The 23,409-nt window shown below is 46.5% G+C and overlaps 1 protein-coding gene across 1 annotated transcript; it reads left to right on the top strand.

Annotated features, from left to right (window-relative positions):
* Positions 1-6,133: 6,133 nt before the first annotated feature.
* Positions 6,134-8,649, top strand: LOC101781796 (BURP domain-containing protein 12). Its single transcript, XM_004973248.3, has one exon. The coding sequence runs from the start codon at positions 6,245-6,247 to the stop codon at positions 8,186-8,188; it is 1,944 nt and encodes a 647-aa protein (XP_004973305.1). The 5' UTR covers positions 6,134-6,244; the 3' UTR covers positions 8,189-8,649.
* Positions 8,650-23,409: the final 14,760 nt, after the last annotated feature.

Below are 23,409 nucleotides of genomic sequence, written 5' to 3'. Positions count from 1 at the left end.
ATGGAACTGGGGAGAGAACATTCAGAAGAAAGGCACCGACAGTGGAGTAGGAGTGGAGTTCTATTCTATTGCTGGACGGGGAACAGTAACTGACAATGAGCAAGCTGATTCAGTTGGGCAGCCAGCACTGTTCCCAGGGCATTCTTCCCCAATTAACAACTCACCTGGTCATTTGCCATTCAATGGAGATCCAGCAGCATCACCAGAACCTGCAACACCACCATCGACCCTATCTGCACCACACTTTCAGTTTGCTACACCTCCAACTGGAGAAGCAGTGGTTTATGATGGATATCAATTGAGATACCACACATTGCAAGATCTTAATGATTCAACTGAAGTCCATGGGTTTGAATACAGTGGAGTGTGTTTTGTAGCTGCAAAAGAACCAAGTAGTGTTGAGGAAGCTTTGGTGGAAGAATGCTGGAGAGAAGTAATAAAATCAGATATGGAGTCGATTCAGTCTAATCAAACATGGGAGCTAGCAGTGTTGCCTACAGACCATCGTGCTATAGGCCTCAAATGGGTGTTCAAGGTAAAAAAGGATCTGGAGGGCAATGTGATCAAGCACAAGGCCAGATTAGTGGCAAAGGGCTATGCTCAGCGTGAGGGGGTGGACTTTGATGAAGTGTTTGCACCAGTAGCTCGTATTGAAACCGTGAGGTTGCTCATAGCACTAGCTACAAGAAGTGGTTGGAAGGTACATCAGATGGATGTCAAATCAACATTTTTGAATGGAGACTTGGAAGAGGAGGTTTATGTTCAGCAGCCTCCTGGTTTTGTTGTTGAAAAGGAGAGTGGAAAGGTGCTCAAACTGAAGAAAGCTTTGTATGGGTTGCGTCAGGCACCCAGGGCATGGAATAGCTCGACTTGATAAGGAGCTACTAAAACTTGGTTGTGTAAAGAACCCACATGAGCATGCAGTGTATAGAAAGTCTAATAACAGTGGCAATTTCCTAATAGTAGGAGTGTATGTTGATGACCTGATTATTACAGGACCAAGTCAGGAGAGTATTGATGCATTCAAAAGGCAAATGATGAAGAGCTTCAGTATGAGTGATCTTGGCTTACTCACCTATTACCTGGGAATTCAGGTAGAGCAGAAGGAGAGGGAGACAACTTTATGTCAGAGTGTTTATGCATTGAAGATTCTTGAGCAGGCTAGTTTGAGGGGGTGTAATCCCTATCAGGTTCCAATGGAGAACAAACTGAAGCTGAGTAAGAATGATACTTCCCCACCTATGGATGCAACAAAGTACAGGAGTGTGATTGGGAGCTTAAGATACTTGGTGAATACAAGGCCAGATCTTGCATATTTAGTGGGCATTGTGAGCAGGTACATGGAAATGCCAAGAGCAAGTCACTGGGCAGCAGTCAAATAGATACTTCGATATGTCGCAGGTACTCTGAATTATGGCTGCAAATATACAAAGTCAGGAGTTTCTTAACCCATAATACTTGGTTTCAGCGATAGTGACTTGGCAGGTGACATTGATGATAGAAAGAGCACAAGTGGCTCGGCTTTCTTTGTCGGCATGAATCTGGTCACTTGGGTTTCACAAAAGCAAAGAGTGGTTGCCCTTTCATCATGTGAGGCTGAGTATATTGCAAGTGCAGGTGCTGCCTGTCAAGGTGTTTGGCTTAGTCGTCTCTTGGGTGAACTACTTGGTGTTCAGGCTCCAAAAGTACGTCTTCTAGTTGATAACAAATCTGCCATAGCTCTGAGCAAAAATCCAGTTCATCATGAACGAAGCAAGCACATAGATACAAGGTATCATTTTGGCATAGATTGTGTTGATAATGGCAGCATTGATATTGATCATGTGAGCACGCAAAATCAGTTGACTGATATCCTGACAAAGACACTTGGGAAGGTCAGGTTCATCGAGCTGAGGCAGCAGCTGAGAGTGGTGGATGTGCAGCGGGATTAAGGGGGTGAAATGTTGAGCTAATCCCGTGCACGTTCTTGCATTAGCATTCATGTAGTTTAGTTGTAGTGCATGTTTGTCTTACCATTTTTTAGCTAGCTGCATGTGTCCTAGCGGTGTACAAGCCAGAATCGTGTTGCGTTCACGGTGTGGCCAGTAGTGATCACTGCCATGTCGCGCATGAAGAGCGTTCCCGTGCGTTAGGCGGTCATGATGCAGCGTGAGCGCGCATGGCGGGGCGATCATGGGTCCTTGGACCGTGTAAACACCGAGAATAAAAGGGAACGAAAACAACGAGAAAAGCTGCAACGATTGGCAGCGCCATTTCCTCACGTTCGGTTGAGATCCACACAATTTGCTTGCGTGAGAGAGAGCGTGACGTCGTGTGTTCCAGAGCGTGTCTTGCATCATTGTTGATCCTCGTCGAGCTGCAATTCCGGTAGCCGGTCACCACAAAGACTCAAAGAGAACAATCGATGCATGGCAATGTTCAATTTTCTGCTTGTCATGAGAATTGAGAACTGCTTGTAAGACTTTGGCTGTGTTTGTTTATTGTAGAGGCCGGATATATTTCCATTTGCAAAAAAATAAAAATTAAGAACTGATCGAAGGGTAAAAGTTTTGTGAGGCCGGGGACAGAACGAGGAGGACTAAGCTACAGTGAACCGACTGCTCCAAGTTCCGTGTGCCCACAGCTCTTCCTGCAGCTGCGGCAAGCAGGAACCGGCGGGGCCGGCGGTTTGGAGACATCAAACTAAACATCTCATTCATTGCAGGGCGTTGCTGGACATGCATGTCAATCATGAACCAGGAAGCACTGTCTGCAAGGACAATCCAGTAAATAATACTCATTTCAAAAAATTTGGAGAACTGGATTAATTTGGTTCAAATTTTTTGGAGAAAATTTCATGTAGTACTGGTAATATTATTTACTGCAATTTTCCAAGAAATGGTGAAAAAAATGCGTGCTTGTCTATGCATTCAAAAATACCGGTTGTTCACGACGTACCGTCTGACTATCATTTCCATCCAAATTCATCACATGACCCCAATGAGACACAACTTCGATGATTATGGAAAGGTAACCTTTTGTTCCCTCTCGGTTCCACGTAGTGAGCAAACCGCAATAGAGACATGTTCTCTTGGTGTCTCTCGGTTCCTCGACCTTTTGTGCTATTGGTTCTCTCGGTTCCGTAATGGCAACAAAATATGTTAAAAAAAACTTTTTTAACTAAATTTGAAACAACTTATTACAGTACTCTCTCCATTTATTTTTATATATGACTTGACATGGTCTCCTAGATTACTCTTTGACCGTTTATTTATCTTACATTATATTATTTATAGTTATAAACTTATAATCATTGGAGAGTATATTTGAATACGAATCTAACGTTATCAAGTTTATATTATAAAGATTTAAAAAATTGGCTAAATTATTGGTCAAAGATTGTAAAGTTTGAATCTTAGGTCTTGTTTAGTTGCCAAAATTGGGAGTGCCAAAATTACTGTGCTGGCACTGTAGCACACTGTAGCGTTTCGTTTGTATTTGTGAATTATTGTCCAAACATTGAAAAATTAGGCTCAAAAGATTCGTCTCGCAAAGTACAACAAAACTGTGCAATTAGTTTTTAATTTCATCTACATTTAGTACTCCGTGCATGTACCGCAAGTTTGATGTGACGGGGAATCTTCTTTTTGCATAGTGCAAAAGTTGGGAGTTGGGGGTGAACTAAACAAGGGCTTAATATGCATGTGCGTCTTACGAAGAACAGAGCAAGTATGCTCTATGATCTAAAAAATGATGGATTATCCAATTTATTGTTCTCAAAGTACGTAGAGTAGTTAATGTCTTAATGACACCATCCATCCTTCTTTGACTACTCAAGCCAGTTCAGGCCAAGCCAAACAACAAATGTGCTCTAGTTAGAGCATCTCCAATAAATGAAATTATTTTGCTAGCTATAATGTTGTCCATATCATTGGCAAATAACACAATACCTAACCTCTTCAATGGTCTAACTATAGCACATTCTTCAAAACTAATATGGGTCCACATGTAATAGGATTGTTAAATGCTACATGTGTTTTGGATGTATTGTAGATTGGCTACTAACTAGTAACAAATTTTTATCTCTGTTCACTAGCTTATTCTATTCGGCACGTAATAAGAAATCTTACGTGGATCTCTAATAGCTAGCTCATTATTGTAGATGCCCTTAGAAGTATATTTGCTTAAAGACAACTTTTACTCTGTGATATGGAAATATCAACTAAGGACTTCGATGAACTATAGTTTCTTCTATGTTAAACCTGGAACGTTTCAAGTGCACTGGCTTGGGACTTTCCTTACATGGTGCGACTATACTACTGTTGAGACTAGAGCTTAGTCATGCACCAGCAAGAGGAGAACAGATTAGAAAGGAGCATTTGTGTTCATATCCTACTTTGAAGTGTAATTGTGATTTTACCCTCATTTTCTCAACTTTGTAATTTTGCCCTCAACTATTCACAAGTCAATGCGATTTTGCCCCTAGTCAAAGATCAAAACAGGGGCAAATACACGCAAAGACCAAGAGCAAAATCGTATTGACTTGTGAATAGGTGAGGGCAAAATCACAAAGTTAAAAAAATAGGGGTAGAAACACAATTGCACTTCAAAGTAGGGGCAAGATAAAAAAAACTATTAGAAAATTGCATGGAGATGAATTGAAGAAATTGTGAAGAGAGATGAGGGGAAAATGAATGAAAAAGGTTTACCGCTCTCTTCCAAATGCTTCCATGTGGAGTTATAAAGAAAACAAATGACCTTGCTACCCTCCATCTTGTTGGTCAATGAAAATAACGGAAAAAATATTTGGTGAAAACCGATCTGGATGGAATCATGAAACATAAAAACATGCATAAATGTTTTGAACAAAATATCCAAACATGACAAGGAGGGGAGGATGACATATAAGTGTATAAATTTGTGAAATCAAACTTTACTTTTTTGCGAGTTACAAAATTAGCCGCGGAGAAAATAAAAACCAATGAATGAGTTGTATTTTGTCCTTCGCTCCATGATTTGTCAATTTCATAACTCACGGACGAGAAGTCGAGTTTGACTTGAATTTTATATATACTATAAGTAACATATTTTTTCAAAACCTACAAGCATGTTTGTTAGGGGTTTTCAAGATAAGAATGGAGTTTTCATGAAATTATTTCGTCAAATATAATTGATCATACTGAAAGCAAAATAGAGTAAATAAAATGCCAAAAAACAGAAACCTTCTATGAGCAATTTCACACGTTTTTTAAAATCGTAATGTGAAATATAAGATTATGTAATAAATATAAATTACTACAGCATAAAAACTAATATTACATAGGCAGCTTGAATTGGGAGTAAATGATGAGCCGTTGTTGATCGAGTAACCTGTTCTTTTTTCAAAGAAAAATGGTGGCGAATAAAAAGGAGCTAATAAAAAATTGACGTAAGGATTATTCGTGCCAATATCTACTTTTACTATTGCCCTCGTTTGATATGGTCACGCGCATTCTCTTCACTACAACAACTTTTACCAGCCTTTGATCAAGCAAAATGCGGTGTCAAATCTGGGGGTAATGATGATGCGCACAGATTACCCCACCACCATTCCAATTATACGAAAGAAACCACGCGTAATATTAACTAAGGTTAGTTGTCAACGGGTAAAACCTTCTTGAAAATCCAGTTGGAATGGAATCCGTGGTCGAACTCCAGAATAAAAACATTAATGAACTTATTTACTAGTTTATTGGAGTATGAAGAAAAGACAGTGGTCTCTGGAAAAGGCCAGCACGTGACAGATCGGCCCGAGAACAGACATAACCACAGCCGAAAACGCGTCCTCTCAACGACCAAATTCGACGGCAGCGACGCGAGTAACTTTTTGAAAAAAGAAATCACGAACGGCCTCCAAATGAGCACGAGGAAACCCGAATACAAAATCTCACTGTTTATTTATGCACAGATTGAAATTCAAAGAGAATCACAGAATGAGAGAGTGTAGCTTATCTCTATTTTTGTTTTTAAAAGAGTTTCATTTGAGCATCTCCAAGAAAATATAAGCAAAAAAGTTTTTTTCCAAAAAGTTAGAGAGAGAGGGGGTGGTGTGTGTGTGTAGAGAGAGAATGGGGGAGGGAAAGAATTTCCAATTTCCAAAAACTGCCCTTTGCCATCCTGGAACTCACTCACTCACATCCTCACTCTCACTCTCCTTCCCTCCCTCCCCACTCTTGCTTATTAATCCATCCCTCCTCTTCTCTTAATCCCCATCCCCAAATCTCCAATGGCTTCTCCCAATCCGCCTCCGCCGCCTCGCACCGTCCTCCTCCTCCTGCTGCTGCTCCTCTTCCCGCACAATGCCGCCGCCGCCGCCGCGTCCACGGCGGTGAACCCGTTCACGGCGAAGGCGGCCTTCATCCGGTACTGGAACCGCAAGGTGCCCAACAACCGCCCGCATCCGGCCTTCTTCGTCGCCAAGCTCTCTCCCCTCCCGGCCGCCGACTCCGCCTCCTTCCCCTCCGCGCTGCCCGACATCCGCGCCCGCCTCCCCGCGCTCTGCTCCCGAGCCGGGCTCCTCTGCGCCGGGCCGGCCTCCTCCGCCGGCGCCGACGCCGACGCGGCGTCGCTCGCCGCGGCGGCGGGGACCCGAGGCGGGGGCCCGTTCAAGGGCTACAGCAACGCCAACTTCTCCAACTACGGCAGCGGCGGCGACGGCGGGGCCGACTCGTTCCGGAGCTACTCCCCGGACCTCAACATCGCCGCCGACTCCTTCCGCCGCTACGCGCGCGACTCGTCGGACCGCGCCGACCGCTTCGAGTCCTACGAGGCCGACGGCAACGTCGTCACCGCTAACTTTACCTCCTACGCCGGCGGCTCTACGGGCGGGTCGGGCACCTTCGCCTCCTACGCCGCCGAGACAAACGTCCCGGACTCCACCTTCACCAACTACGACGCCGCCGCCAACGGCCGCGGCCGCGGCTTCGCGTCCTACGCCCAGGAGGCCAACCACGGGGAGAACGGCTTCTCCGGCTACGGCAAGAACGGCAACGGCGTGCGCGAGACCTTCACCTCCTACGGCAACGAGTCCAACGTCATGGCGTCCGCCTTCGCCAACTACGGCGAGTCCGGCAACGGCGCCACCGACACCTTCTCCAGCTACGGCGTCGAGGGGAACGTCCCCGAGAACACGTTCCGGAGCTACGGCGCCGGCGGGAACGCCGGCGTCGACACCTTCAAGAAGTACCGCGACGACGCCAACGTCGGCGACGACAGGTTCTCCTCCTACGCCAAGGGTGCCAACGGCGGCGGCGCCGAGTTCCAGAGCTACGGCAACTCGGCCAACCCGGGGAGCACCACATTCAAGGGCTACGGCGAGGGCACCAACCCCAACCACCACATCGGCTTCAAGGAGTACGCCGGCGAGAACAACACCTTCAAGGGCTACGCCAAGACCGGCGTCGACTTCAAGGGGTACCACAACACCTCCGGCTCCACCGCCGCGCTCACGGTGTCGGCGGAGGCGGCGGCGTCCATGCATCACCAGCACCTCAAGTGGTCGCCGGAGCCCGGCAAGTTCTTCAGGGAGCGGGAGCTCGTCGCCGGCAACCGCATGCCAATGCCGGACATCAGGGACAAAATGCCGCCCCGGGCGTTCCTGCCCCGGGACATCGCCGCCAAGATACCATTCGATCCCAACGCCGTGTCCGAGGTGTTCGGGGTGCCCCTCGACACGGCGATGGGGAAAGCCGTGGCGTCCACGGTGGCTGAGTGCCAGCGCGCGCCCAGCAAGGGCGAAACGAAGCGGTGCGCCACCTCGGCGGAGGACATCGTGGACTTCGCTGTCGAGATGCTCGGCAACGACGTCGTGGTGCGGAGCACGGCGTCCACGGCCGGCAGCGGCGGGGACATCCGGCTCGGCGCCGTCACGGGCGTGGACGGCGGCAAGGTGACCCAGTCCGTGTCGTGCCACCAGAGCCTGTTCCCGTACCTGGTGTACTACTGCCACTCGGTGCCCAAGGTGCGGGTGTACGAGGCCGACATAATGTCCGCCGCGGCCGACGGTGGCTCCGGCGAGAAGATCAACCACGGCGTGGCCATCTGCCACCTCGACACGTCGGACTGGAGCCCGACGCACGGCGCGTTCGTCGCGCTCGGCGGGAAGCCCGGCGAGGTCGAGGTGTGCCACTGGATCTTCGAGGGCGACATGACGTGGACGGTTGCAGACTGAACAATCCTCTTCTTGTTCTTGAGGGCTAAGAACTAGTAAGAAGGATCGGCAATTTTTTTTTTCTTCACTGCTTTCTCATCAACCTGCCTTAAGGTGGTAAGAATTTGTGCGATTTGTGTAGGAGATCGAAAAAGGGTTGGTAAGTCAGTAATCAGATGTAAACTGTAAATCCCGGGAAATCTTTGGGAGGGGGAGGTGTGGGTGATTCGATTATCTTGATCGAATTGCCTTTTGTCGCGGTGGTGAAAATCAGAACAAGATAGTTCTTCAAAACTAAAAGCTTGGTCAAATTTCAGCTAAAAGTGGTGGGCTTTAAGTACGTCTTGTCATTTTCAGTGTATATGTAGCAGATCTCAGAAGCACATAGCAGTTCACTTCCTGATCTCTGAAAAAGAGTGACTGTAAAGTGCGAGCTTGTAACCGAAGCTTCATGTTTGGATATGCGTAGCCTTTTGTAACCATGGGCCATGCTCCAATGTCCAAAAAGAAGTGAAAGTGATGGCGAAAAACCGGTGTGAGAAAAACACAACTACACAAGAGTTCCTTTCTCATTGCCTGTCGAATCCAGCAATGGAAGTGATGCTGAATCCTTGCCGCCATTGGCATGGCCTCAGGAAATGGCATCTCCAAATGATCCGGTAGATGATCATGCAGATGCAGTACACAGTCTGTTGCAATGTCATTTTCGCAGCAGATCTCGAGAGAACTGGACTGGTAAATGCTCATGGCTGAACATAATTCCATAAACCTCTAACCGATTGGTTTGCTGTGATAGGTGACAGAGGATTATGGACACATTCTAGTGCTCTGGGCTCTCTCAGAAGATGTCCCTGCGTGTTCTTACGGCTGTGAGCGAGAGGGAGCCCGAGAGAACAAGGGGGCGGTGGAAGACAAGAGGCTGGAGGTGACTTGCGTTGTTGCGTTGCGGCATCTGCAGTGGTAGTTTAATCGGGAAGCTTTGGCCGGCATTGCCTCTCCAGATTGCAAGCGGCAACTTGTTGGATGGCTGGGTGCTCACGAGGTCCAGAGGCCCTCTCCTCCCGTGACGGCTACGAGGGTACTTAACCCGATGCCGCTCTGTGAGTGACCTTGCAATCACGAGGGCTGGCTAAACGGTGTTATAATATTCAGATTACTGTAGTAAATTACTACCAGAGTCAGTGCCGTCGCTGCCCATTGGCATTGACAGCCCCATGTCACTCTGCTCCGAAGAGCATGCCTACTGACTGTTCAGTTGTATCCTGTCGCCTGGACTTAACCTCGAGCGAAAATTTTGCTCTCATATCCTGATCTTCCATGCTTCTTGATCAAGATCATCCGCAGTCCAAATGCGACGTTGTGGCAGATGATTCGGCGTGGGTTGATTGCCATCTAAAATGTGAAATCTCTATGGAAATTGGGTTTAGTACAAGATTGGAGCAGCTAATGTGAACAATGCTGCACTCTCAAACAGAATCTTGGTTGCTTTCAAAAAAAAAAACAAAATCTTGTTCCACATGTCACCTTGGATGATCTAGTGCTATTCTAGGTGGTTGGTGGTGGATGAGAGAGTCAGAGGCTCAGAGCACAACCCTTGTGCCGGAGTGCAGGGCCGCAGGGGCACCCAGCATGCCTGGAGCAGTTGGGAGGGGCCTGTGCTGACCTTCAATGGCAAGGCCATCTGTTATGGGGCAGGCAATGCATTTGGCATTGGGAACAGTACTGCTGCTGCCACACTGAGCCTCTGAGGTCAGAGGAAGAGGACTCCATGTCCATGGCTGGGTGAGGTGAGCATCTTGGAGGTCAAAGAGCTGGCAGGAGTTAATGGATGGCCCAGAGTGTTGTGCATCACATGAAGAGGAACTCAAGATGGGGGCTCCAATTTGGAGCCCTGTGATTTGCTAATTAATACAAAGTCTCCTCCCTCACAAGGGCAGCACAAAGGTATGTCCTACTGACCTTCCATCCTATCCATGCAGCCAATTTCATTTTTTTCCTTGTTTTTTTTTTGCCCTGCCTTTTTCTTTCTGTATGTGTGTGTGTGTGTGTGTGTGTGTGTGTGTGTGGTGGTGGCAGCTCCCTGGCTCACACTATGGCTGTCTAGGGAGGGTACTATGGGCCAAGAGGATGAGTGGCAGGCAAGTTGTGAAGGAATTTAGGCTGACTAGCCATGATGCCATGAATGATTTACCAGTGAAAAAAAATGGGGTCATCTTTGTGAGCAAATCCCTGTGAGTTCCTGGTTCTGATGATTGCATGTCTGAATATTACCATGCACCTCCGATCCAGTGTGGGCACACCATCACACCCTGTCCAGCTTTCATCTGCTTCTGAAAAGTAACCCATGGCATGACAAACATCAATGATTTCCTTCTGCTTGATAACAAAAGACTAGTTGTGGATCCTAGATTGGAAATCATTCTTCCATGAAGGATTTTGACTTTTCCCTTCAGAGGTCGGTGTCGGTACCCTTGGATCTGTTTCTGAAACAGGAGTTGAGTAATTTCATATCTCACTGACACTCATTGATTAGATGAGTGAACGAGTTTTACTTGTACAGCCTTAGAGTTAAAACAATTTTACTTTTTTACAGCCTCCCTGAAGCTGTGACTGTTATACAGATATTGTATTTGAAGACAGTCACATAAGACAGAAGAAGATTTGCAATGGTGCACTTTGTGGAAGATAATTCCCCCACAGATCTTGGTAATTAGCAATGCATGCTCATACAAGTGTGTGCCTTAAATTATGAGGCCTATCACTGGGCTAGTCATATGGTACTATGGTAGGCTCATGTTAATTTATAAGGGAAGTATATATATATATTTTGCCAGTCTGCCACTAGTAGCCTCATCAGTAAACCCTGCAAAGTGCGTAGTACAAAGTTTGTTTTGGGGTTTCCTCAGTTGGTTTGCAAACAAGGCAAACTTCTCAAAGAATAAAGATTAAGAAGGTTATCGCTAAACCACTCGTGTTAACCTCCCGACAAAAGGTGATCAAGATCCAAGATTAGTTGGTTTCACCACGTCATGATCTTGCAAGGAAAACACTCAGAGGAGTTTATTCACTCCCTACCTACCTGTTTACGCTGTCTTTCTTGAGATTACAATCATGGACTAAATTTTGTATCTGGCACTGTGGTCATTAGCCTAAGTCAGCACAGGTCATGCTGTTGTCATGCTAGATGAGCGAACCTCCACTGCTTTGTCTGTTTGTTCATAGTGCTTAGTGCAGCAGCTATGGTTAGCACCATCACTCATAGTATCCACTTCAAAGTCCCAGGATAGCTCAATCATACAAATCTCACGATGCTGAATTGTTTAACCAATACACGCAATCGCAAAGATCAGTGGTCTTCTTACCATGAACGATTATGCGATCCTATGAATACCCCAAGTTGCTGGGGGCAACCATGGAGCATCTCATCAGCCATGTCCAGGCCAATTCTTCACTGCAAGCCAGCTCTGCTCTTTTGAGGCGTTCCTGAGCAACCCCTTTTCAGACAAGCACACAGAGAACGGTGCAGCTTCGATGCAAAACCTGGCTGATCAGCTCCACTCTGCAGAGACTCTTTGACTGCAAAAGGCCAGGACATGCTCAATGGGATGCAGAAAGCAAAAGGAACAGGGCACATGATGCATTCCTCATGCCGCTTTGTTTAGCTTTAGCAGGGGAGTGTAACCCCTTGCTGGTGGCAAGCTCCCAGCCTTTGTGATCACAGGCCAGCGCTTCCTATAATTGGCTTTATTCCCTGATCCCTCTGCTCCTTTTCAGCATCCCTTTTCTTGGTTTGGCTCGGTTTGGACCTCAGATTCTGATCGATCACTTATAAAGTATTAGCAATGGTACAAAAAGGTGAGTCATTAGGCAGTAATCTTCGGCCCATAAAGTTGCAAAGCACCATGAAAGGTGTTCGAATTTAACACAGAAGCAGACAAAACTTCAGTTGCTTTTGTACCTCTCGGTTCAAACTAGTTTCTAGAAGATCATTGCTCCTGCTTTTCCAACAATAATATTTCTCCTAAGAAATGTACTCAACGATCCAAACTTGATTTGTTGAGCAAGAGCAAAATGCTTGTAGCCCTGCAAAATACCATCAGCCGAGGCCATCTCCATGCACTTGACTGTATTTGCCTATCCGCGAAATCAAAGGCTGGAATGGGCATGCATGATCCATAGCACCAAATCAATCGATCGTCATGGTCCATAGCACCACTGATCTTAGATGATCCGACGTCCCATCAACCGAGGGCGAAAGCGATCACTTGCAACCTTGCATTTGGCAGCAGAAGATCCATGGGCATGGTTCCATGCCAAATCATTCAGAAAGCACAAGGCCGTGCGCGCCATGTGCCGGAGGGCGAGGTGTACTGCAAGGTTGGTTAGCAGAAGCCTCTCCATCTGGTTTGCCTCCGATAATCCATGCCTGGTTCTTGTTGGTGCCTTGCACCAAAGACCCTTATTCTCTCCAAGGGAAAACCACTGCTGAACAAACATGGAAGAGATCGAGGACCATCTTCTTCAGATAAGGCAGGGGATTGGCATAGCATGATGTGGAATTATGGGTGTGCTTGCTCTGTTTGTCATCTGGTTCAGACATGCCGTCGAGTGGAGGTAAATATTCTTGTGTGCTGGCCTGGCAGAATGGTTCTTGCTGAACTTGAATGCTGGACACTGTGGTCCTTCTTGCTTTTGTCTCACTGACATGTCAATGGATGTTTTATCTTTTAGTTCTCCATCACTGTGGGACTGTGCCTTTGCTTCTCGTCCACGGCTGTCCCTTTGCCGGAGGACAAAAAGGGAATTTCAGTCAATAGATGAAAATGTGAAAAAGAAAAAAAATATAAGGTGTCGATGGGAAGAAAGATTAACGGCAGCAGCAAAACCACCACGTGCAGATTTCGCAAGGATTGAGAAGCATGAGCACGGGAGAAGAGAGTAAATAAACCATGTGGTCCTCTTAGTCTTATCACTATGATACAAAAAAAAAATGTGGCCTCTTTTCAGGCTTCTCAGTGAGGCACGGCCAAAATACAATTATATTCGAAATTGTGCGTTTGCACTTCACGTCCTGCCAAAATCACGCATATGTAGCCTCCCATGGCCACCAGAGTAATCTTTTTTTGTATTGCATTGGAAGAGGTGTCTGGCTATTATCTCAGCAACGTGACGGCAAAAATGGCAGTAACAATGGTCCCCGTAGAGGTGGGCTTTGGGTTGTACTGAGTATGGGCTGAGGAGCATTGTAAGGCCCAAAATGCTAACTACAAACATCCATGACCTAGTAGTATCTACTCAGGCCCATCTTCATTAAGCACGGAGGGAAGGAAACATTTTCGTCCATTCATTTTCTAGTAACCACGTACAAACACACGCATCGCTAAGCGCACGCACAATGGCTACTGCGCCTCTTAGTGCACTGCACGCCTACAAACAAATCGCTTCCTCGTTAAAAACAAATCGCTTGAAGGAGTCAACCACGTGTAGAATCATCGGCACCAGCCACCGCAGTATTTGGGCTCTAGTGGTTTGACGAAGTTGTATCATCACGTCTCTACTTTTTAGAATTCGAAAATAACTTTTTATTTCGATCTCTGCATAGGCTGATGGCCCCATCTCTTCACCGGTAATTTTTCTGGAAAGCTACATTGTTTCCATGTCTGGCTGTTCCATCGACTTCAATAAATAAAGTGCAAAAATCCATATCACTTCGGGACATCTCTACTATAACTCTACTATATCTGGATGGCCTTAGCTTCAAAGTTCCATGGTGAAGGGACCCTCACACCTTAAGAGGCTTCAAAGTGACGCTCGTTATTAATACATTTTATATCATTTAACTAGTATTTTTCATGTTTAATTTTATACTAACCCATCACTCGGCACCTAAAATAACCCCATTATTGCATATGTGTTGTATTTTGGAGCATATTGTATTTTAGTAGGAAATACGATATAACCAAGGGGGTTTGGATAAAGAGCTTAATGGATATTTGGATATGGATCATCGAGGGGGAAGGAGAGGACTAGAAGGGCTAGAAAGGGGCCAAGGCCGATTGGCCTGGCCCATTACGGACATTTTTTCAGCGTAAAGTCTACGATGATGTCTAGAATTTTTTCACCGACATTCACCTAGAGCCACCTATTGCACGAAGAACATCCAATACCTTGAAGAACATCCAATACCTTTTTGACGCTGTCGACGACATCATCTAAGCCATGCAAGAGTTGGACCACAAGGTGGAGGAGAACGATCGCCGCTAGGAGGATGACTTCAAGTTCTTGCAAAGAAACGTGAGGAAGCTCTTCGGGATGTGAGGCAACATGAGGAAGAACAAGGCTCTTGGTGAAGGAAGTAGGAACCACCCTGTTTTGCAAACAATGCGGGCAGCGTCACTAGTGCGTTTACGAGCATCTTTCCCTTTCTACTTCATGTGTGGTTACGACGAGGACGTCGTAGATTTTAAGCATGGGGTGGGGAGATCACCGATTGTAGTGTGTTTTTGGATCTAGTTCGATCGAGTCAAGTCATGTGAGAGTCTAAATTAGTGTTTTATTTCAATCAAAAGTAGATAAAGTAGTAGTCTTCTTAAGCTTCTGGGAAGACTTAGGCCTAGATCACTACTTTAGCGTCTTTGTGAGAAGAAGCAAGAATAAAATTTGAGGATCGCGCAAGTGTTTTTAGTGTCTAACTTTGCTTTTTTTGTCTTTTACTTTACCTTTGCAATATTGGATCATGAGCATTGTCTTGAATTTCAAATCTTAATTGTGGAGTTTTAGTAATCGATTTGTTTATGCAATACCCATGTTTTGTGATGATTAAGTGCTCCAGTTTATGAGTAAGGCTTGAATTGGAGTTAATTTAAAATTTTATTGCTTATCTAAAACCTTTGCAAAAATAAGATTGTTCAAGATCTTTAACCAGGTTAAGAGTTATTATTTATCCTACCCAATACCTAAAAATATTTATTCATACCACCATAAGCAAGAATTGATGCTTTGAATTGAATTAGGGTCGCTCTCTCTTGGTTTGCTTTAATTTTGAGCATTGATCATTGTTGGGATACGAGGTAGGCTACACTAGCGCAAATCAAAATTTCTACCGCGTATAACCAGGAAGAACTGCCGTATAAGGATCACGGGATTACCACTCGACGCACTACTGGTGCGGAAGATGTAGATATACGTTGATGCAGTGAAGACGATTACGTAGTCGTACGTAGTCGATCAACGTAGTCGTACGTAGTCGATCACGTCACGTCCAGCAGCTCCCACGTGCAGCAAGATCGCCTCTGGTGCCGCGGCTCGTCGTCGGCTCGTCGCGGCTCGTCGGCGGCTCGTCCAAGTGCTGCAGGCGCAACACCTCCAAGGTATCCACACGTGCAGGGAGGAAGCGTCACAAGCCGGACTGCTAGATCCGCGAGTTGCAACAGGCGAGGGCGTGGGAGGCGCGGCAGATGTGTTTCGCCAAAAGGTGTAAACCCTAGGGCGCCCCCACCCCTCTATTTATAGAGGTTCCTGATGGGCCTCTGGATCCGAGGCCCATTATTACTCCTAAACCTAATCCAACTCGGATCAGATCCGAATTGGGCTTCCAGCCCCTTAAGTGTGTGACCCTATGGGTTCGGATACGTATAGACATGGCCCGAGTACTCCTACTCGGCCCAATAGTCGGTAGCGGCCTCTAGCAAGACGTGCCAACTCCTATACGCACACGAAGATCATATCAGACGAACCATCACAACATAATATACATGCTATTCCCTTTGCCTCACGATATTTGGTCTAGCTTCAAGCCGACCGCTCTTTCTCGATCCTGTGATTCGGAATCCCTTTGTAGGTTAACTCTTAACCGTACGTAGCATGGCCATGCATTTTCGGATCCGATCACTCGAGGGGCCCAGAGATATCACTCTCAATCAGAGAGGGGCAAATCCCATCTTGATTGACCATGTCTCATAGCATGCTTCTTGACAAACCCGAAAGCTACCTTTATAACTACCCTGTTACGGCGTAGTGTTTGATAGCCCCTAAGTAGGTCGATCCACATCTAGAATACATGCGACAATCTCAGGTCTAAGGACAAAGCGTATATGTTGTTTAAAGAGAGAACTACTTCTCGTGTTGGGTCAGTCCTAACACATGTTTCCACATGTGTCCACATTATTAGTTCAACATCTCCATGTCCATGACTTGTGAAACATAGTCATCAACTAATACATGTGCTAGTCTAATATTCATGTGTGTCCTCACATGAACTCCGACTAGGGACAACTTTAGAATAACCATACAAGTAAAGAGTTTCACATACAATTCACATAATTGCAAATCAATTCAAGTAGCCTTTAATGAATATTCAATGAACACAATATACAAATCATGGATACAAATGGAATATCATCATCTCTATGATTGCCTCTAGGGCATACCTCCAACAATCATATCCTTTTACTATCTCTTATTGCTAGCCTCATCAACATTCAGTAATGAGAGTTCTTCACTAGAAAAATCATATTTTCTGATGAAATCCTAAACCCGAACCAAATATTTCTCAATTTTATTACCTATTCCTTAAATACAACCCAATATTCGAAGATCTATTCCATTTCTAGGTGTGGAATATGAAAAATAAGGAAAGATACGAGATAATGAAGCTTCACCAGAAAGGAGAGCCAGAGGAGAGGAAAGGAGAGGCTAGGCCGATCGGCTTGGGGATCCTTTGCTTCGGTTTTCGTGCTGAAAAATCCTGGAAGATCTATAGAAGGATTTAAAACTAATTTTTATGATGTGGTGTTCAGAGGAGGTTCGGAGAAGAGATGAAAAATGAAAGAAAGAAAGAAAGAAAGAAGAAAAGAAGGAGAAAAAGTATCGAGGAAAAGAAAAGGAAATAATAGGGAAAGAGAGAAAGAAATAAAGGAGTTTGTACTGTCACGAAAATCAAGGAAGGTGTAAAGAAAAGATGAACTTGTTTATGGAATGGATTTTCATTCCAACCATGTGCAATCCGACGGCGAGGACATCACTTGTGTCTCAAAGTCACTATTTTGTTTGCCTTTACACATGTCCACCAATCTAAATCTTCTCATCCTTCAAAAACCTCAATTATATGGATATTCTTATAATCATTGACTTGGAAGGTAGGCAACCGTTAGAGAGTTTTCCTAATTCGATAACATAAGTGTTAATTTCTACCAGTTGTACCCAAGCTCCACCATATAATTGAGTGACTTTTGAGAGATGAGAGCTTGCAAATGAGTAGGATAGCTACCATTCATTTGAGTGACATGTAAGCACCTGGGAAAGAGTTCTTGTTCCGATTTTGTTGTAGGGAGATTGTTTTATGGTGAAAGAAAAACCCTCCAAAGAAAGGTAGAAAGTAAGTGTGGTTGATTCTTAAAGTTACTTGGTTCTTGGTTCTGAATAAGAGCTGTGGGGAATTTTTGTATAGATAAATCTTTAAATACCCATACTTTGATTATCTTTGCTGCTCCTCTGATCTTTTGTTTAAAGGCTAGGTACTTGACTTGCTTGCTCAGATTTGGTTTAAGATCTTTGTTCAACCCTGTTGGAGAAGTTTTTAGTCGCTTGACTTGCACGAGGACGAGCAAGAGCTAAGCGTGGGGGGATTGTTGACGCTCGTTATTAACATACTTTTAGTGTCATTTAACTAGTGTTTTCATGCTTAATCTTATACTAACCCACCACTTAGCAGCTAAAATAATCCCATTATTGCATATGTGTTGTATTTAAGAGCACATTGTATTTTGGCAGGAAATACAATATAATCAAAAGGGTTTGCATAAAGAGCTTAATGGATATTTGGGCATGGGAATTCGGGTCCGTTTCAAGGCCAAACCCTAAAGTAATGCACTAATAGACCTAAACTAGCACTAATCAAGACCTAAGCCTTATGCTAATTGCGTTAATCTTCCCTTGAGGACTTTGGTGGATAGAGCACTTGTCGCTCCAAGAACCAAGCCTATAGCTTCTCCAAGCTCTGACACACATGAAATAGCCAGGCAAAGAGGTATTTATATCCTCAAGCCAAGAAACTAGCCGTTACATAGCCATTGTAATGTTCTGCGAAATCACCAACTCATTTGCTGCCATGGTTACTGTAGCCACCATATGAATCGGTGAGGCTCAAATTATACTCCAAATTTTGAGCCGATGCTGAGCCGAGCCGACGATCACCGACTGATTCGGTGATAGTTATTGTTACCAGAGTATGAATCGGTGGTAACAGTGCACACGTCTACCTTGGCCCTACCTGTGGTCACTGACTGATTCGGTGACAGTTACTGTTACCAGAGTATGAATTTATGGTAACAGTGCACGCACCTACTGTCAGGACTACTCCCCGGACCCACGAGTAGGCCTTGGACGGCCTACTATGGGACGTACTCGGACGTGATCAGAACAAGGATGGGCGTATCCTACTCGGACTAGTCTTGTATGTTTATGGAAAACTACTCGGGTCGGTACCGAGTAGAACTCTGTAATAGTACCCGACTAGGACTCAGACTTGTAACCCTGCCCTCCTGGGTATATAAGGCCGGGCAGGGACCCCCCTCAAAAAAGATCCCTCAGGATCAGAACATACATCAATACAAACCAACACACAGGATGTAGGATATTACGCGATCTAGCGGCCCGAACCTGTCTAAATCGTGTTCCTTGCGTCACCATTGATTCCTTGATTCTCGACGACCCTTACCGCATAAAAGACCACCTAGGGTACCCCCTAGGCGGGTTGCCGGTCTAAAACACCGACAGCTGGCACGCCAGGTAGGGGAACTCGTCGAGTTTCTCAGTGCGAACTCAATGGCAAAGATCATCATCAGGCCCGCTTTCTTCATTGAAGCCGGCGCAACCTTCGTTTTCGGATCCTGGCTCTGCATCGCCGAAGGCCCAGGATCGTTCCGACGCCAGATCGTCGACTCCCAGGAGAAGAAACCACAAGAAGTTACCAGAAAAAATCAAGGTTTCAAAATCAACAAGCTCAAGTTCGACTACGCGTCGGACTCGACTTCGCCTCGGACTACTCCAACATCTCGCTCAAGGGTTGGGCTCCGCCGACCCTAGGACTCAGGGTCGGGCGAAGCGGAGCCTCACTCGGGGTCAGGCGAGGCGGAGCTACCCTCCCACGGGGTCAGGCTCTCCCGACCCCAGAACTCGGGGTCGGGCGAGGCGGAGTCCTACTCATGGTCGGGCGAGACGGAGCTGCTCCCTCACAGGGTTAGGCTCAGCCGACCCTTCGACTCGGGGTCGGACTCGTTTTGGATTTGGCGGCCCCAGTCAGCATCCAAATTAGTTTCGACTTTAAAGAGGTTCCCGCACGGACTTCGCAACGTGACAAAAATCTATCAAGATTTTCTTGCTCGAACCCGCGTCGAACTCGGGCATGATGAGGACGTTGACTCCGACTCGCCCTACTCTCCAGAAATACCATTATCCGGTCCAGCCCAAGGGTTGGTAATAACTTTGCCACCACAAGGCAGATTTGTCCATCGGCCGGGATTACGACCATCTTTTCTCAACCGCAACTGCGACTCGCGCGTTGTCGCCCATATAGACAACCTGCCATACCAAGAAGGCGTTCCACTTACATCCAACCACGAAGGAAGCTATACAGAGATCGCCACATCAAGTTCAGGAAGCTACTACCCGAACAGGGAGATACTCGTTATTACTCAGAATAACAATCCGGGTACTAGCCAGAACAGAACCCCCAGGTGACTAGCACAAATCGACAATATCTCTGAATATGAATCCACAGCCGACAATGAAACTCCCGAACAACACAACAAACAAAGGGCGCGCAATACCACTCGAGCTGAGCGTCGACAATCGATGGCTACAAATATCCCTATTACAAATCTGGAACGGGCTTTCAACGCAGTCCAGGCTCAGGAGCACAATACTCCACTCGCGGCTATCACTTCAATCAACCTTTTGACAACATTGATGCCTCAAGACAAGGATAACGCAGCCACAGCTCAACTCGTGCAGTGTGGCAACGGACTAATCGCACAACTCGTGGAGCAAGCTTACAAGCTGCTTGACAAAGAATCACCAATCCCGTCCGTCCCTCGCATTACAGACGGAAGCAGGGGGGCTGCAGATAAAAATATCGCTCCACAAAATGATGATGTAGTCAACCAGCCCTGGCAACACAGCCAAGGTCCGAGCAAGCATAAAGCTCCTACTCAACAGAAGGATGTAGGTGAAGCCAGCTGCACCAACTCGGTTAAAAATGTCCGCCCTACTCGGAAGAACCGCGAGATGTCCAACATCAGCGATCTACGAGAAATCCTCAACAGTCGGCGTGAACGAGAAGTCGACAGCTACAACCACTTTCCCACTTTCACAGACCGGGTAATGAAAACAAAAATTACCCGAAAAGTTCAAACCGACCGGTATTACCAAATACGATGGCAAGCAAGATCCAGTTCAATGGCTTCGCTGTTACTCGCTAGCCGTCCAAGCAGCCGGGGGCAACAACGACACCAAAGTCATTCACTTCCCCATATGCTTGGAACCTGCACCACTGACATGGCTCGAGTCACTCAAACCCAAGTCCATCGACTCCTGGGCAGACTTGACAAAGGCTTTTACCAACAACTTCGCCGGCTCCATGGCTAGACTAGGCAACAAGATTGACTTACAACAAATTAAGCAGAGAGAGGGCGAAACCCTGCGCGACTATCTACGACGGTTCTTCGAAAAGAAGGCTACCATAGTAGACATCTCCGAAGCATACGTCATCGAGTGTTTCCAAAACAGACTCTACGATCGACGAACATACCAAGACTTCGGTCGCCGACGGCCAGCCGATGTCAAAGAACTCAAGCTCATGGTACAACAGTGGGCCGATGAAGAAGACAAAGAACGTGAACGGTTCGGTTCCCACCGTAACCGCGGACGTGACAACACCCACAACAATGACACAGATAAAACTCATCATAATGATGCTCGGAATCCCTATCCGGGTAATCCTAATCACAAAAGGAAGCCCGACAACACTGTTGCTACTATGACCAGCTCCGGGAAAAAGTGACAGCGCAGAAACGACGACGGACCAACCTTCACGGAGCTACTCAAAAAGCAGTGCCCATGGCACCCGACCAGCAAGCACTCCGCATTGGACTGTTACAGCATACGCCGAGTCATGCAAGATTTACCAGCACCACCAACTCCTGAAGAGTACGCCAAAAACAGAGACAAGGGTAAAAACAAAGCCCGCAACGACGAAGATGAAGATGGCGATTTCCAACCAGCCTCAAAAACCGTCAACGTCATTTTTGGTGGCATCCCTGGCACAGCATCCAAGCGAGCCAACAAACTCGTACACAGGAAGATCATGGCCATCGAGCCAACGGACCCCACACTGCTAAAATGGTCGGAAGTTCCAATTTCTTCCAGCAGAAAGGATCAATGGACAAAATTTTCAGAACCCGGCTATTTCCCACTAGTCTTGGATCCAGTTGTGGCAGGTTCAAAGTTAACCAAAGTACTCATCGATGGCGGGAGCGGTCTCAACGTTATCTTCGCCAAAACATTAAGGAAAATGTGCCTCGATGTCATGGACATGCTTACTCCAACGGATTCGCCTTTCTACGGCATTGTGCCTGGAAATGCAGCCATACCATTGGGTCAAGTTGTCCTCCCAGTCACCTTTGAAACCAAGGAACATTACCGCACCGAGTACATCAGAATCGAGGTCGCCAACTTCGAGACTTCATATCACGCTATACTCGGACGGCCAGCACTTGCCATGTTTATGGCCATACCACATTATGTTTACCTGGTACTCAAGATGCCAGGTCCCAAAGGCGAACTCACGCTACGAGGAGATCTCCGGAGATCCTACGAGTGCGACACCGAAGCCGTGGAAATTGCTGCGACTACTCAATCTCCCAGCCCCATGCAACAAGTCTTCACAGCTTCAAAGAAACTCCATCCAACTGAACTCGAGATCCCGGAAAACAAGTCGAGCTCCACGAAGGTGAAACCCGCCAGCAAGCAAGACTTTAAATCGATCGACCTCCAGACTGATGATCCTTCCAAGACCGCCCTGATCGGAACAGGGCTGGATCCTAAATAGGAATTCGCGCTCGTCAGTTTCCTTCGGGCTAACCATGATATCTTCGCTTGGAAGCCAGCCGACATGCCAGGTGTGCCCAAGGAAGTGATCGAGCATTCCCTCAACGTCGATCCCAAAGCTACTCCAAAATGGCAACGACTACGCCGGTTCGCTCAGGACAGACGCGATGCCATCAAAAAGGAGTTAGCTAAGCTACTCGCGGCAGGATTTATCAAGGAAGTTTTCCATCCTGACTGGCTCGCCAATCCTGTGCTTGTTCGCAAGAAAAACAACGAATGGAGAATGTGTGTCGACTACACCGACCTCAACAAACACTGCCCGAAAGATCCTTTTGGGTTACCCAGGATCGATCAAGTGGTCGACTCCACCGCTGGGTGCGCCCTGCTATGTTTCCTTGATTGCTACTCCGGCTATCATCAGATAAGCCTCAAAGAGGAAGATCAAGCCAAAACAGTATTCATCACGCCCTTTGGAGCTTTCTGCTACAAAACAATGTCCTTCGGACTCAAGAATGCAGGAGCAACTTACCAACGGGCTATACAGATGTGCTTCGAGAAACAACTTCATCGCAATGTCGAAGCTTATGTTGACGATGTCGTCGTCAAAACAATACACCGGGAGGAACTCATTGCCGACTAGGAGGAAACTTTCTCCAGTCTCCGCGCTTTTCGATGGAAACTCAATCCTACTAAGTGCGTCTTCGGAGTACCTTCCGGCAAACTACTCAGGTTCATCATTAGCCATCGCGGCATTGAGGCCAACCCTGAGAAGATATCTGCCATCACAAACATGCAGGGAACATGCAGGCTCCCGCTAGCATTAAGGATGTGCAGAAACTCACTGGCTGCATGGCCGCTCTCAACCGGTTCATCTCGAGACTTGGAGAACGGGGTCTACCCTTCTTCAAGCTTCTCAAACACCAGGACAAGTTCAAATGGACGGAAGAGGCAGATAAGGCATTGACACAACTCAAAGACTTTCTGTCAAAGCCTGCTGTACTCACCGCTCCCTCGCCGAACGAGGACTTGCTCCTATACATCTCCGCTACCACTCATGTCGTCAGCACGGTAATGGTAGTCGAACGATCTGAACCGGGCCACGCCCACAAGGTTCAACGACCTGTCTACTTCGTCAG

The sequence above is a fragment of the Setaria italica genome, chromosome VI, assembly GCF_000263155.2.
Source record: "Setaria italica strain Yugu1 chromosome VI, Setaria_italica_v2.0, whole genome shotgun sequence".
NCBI lineage: Eukaryota > Viridiplantae > Streptophyta > Magnoliopsida > Poales > Poaceae > Setaria > Setaria italica.
The sequence above is the reverse complement of the archived record's forward strand: the minus strand, read 5'-3'. Positions and strand labels throughout refer to the sequence as shown.

Excerpts from the sequence above, each read along its gene's own strand:
- LOC101781796 (XM_004973248.3), top strand. The coding sequence starts at position 6,245 with ATGGCTTCTCCCAATCCGCCTCCGCCGCCTCGCACCGTCCTCCTCCTC.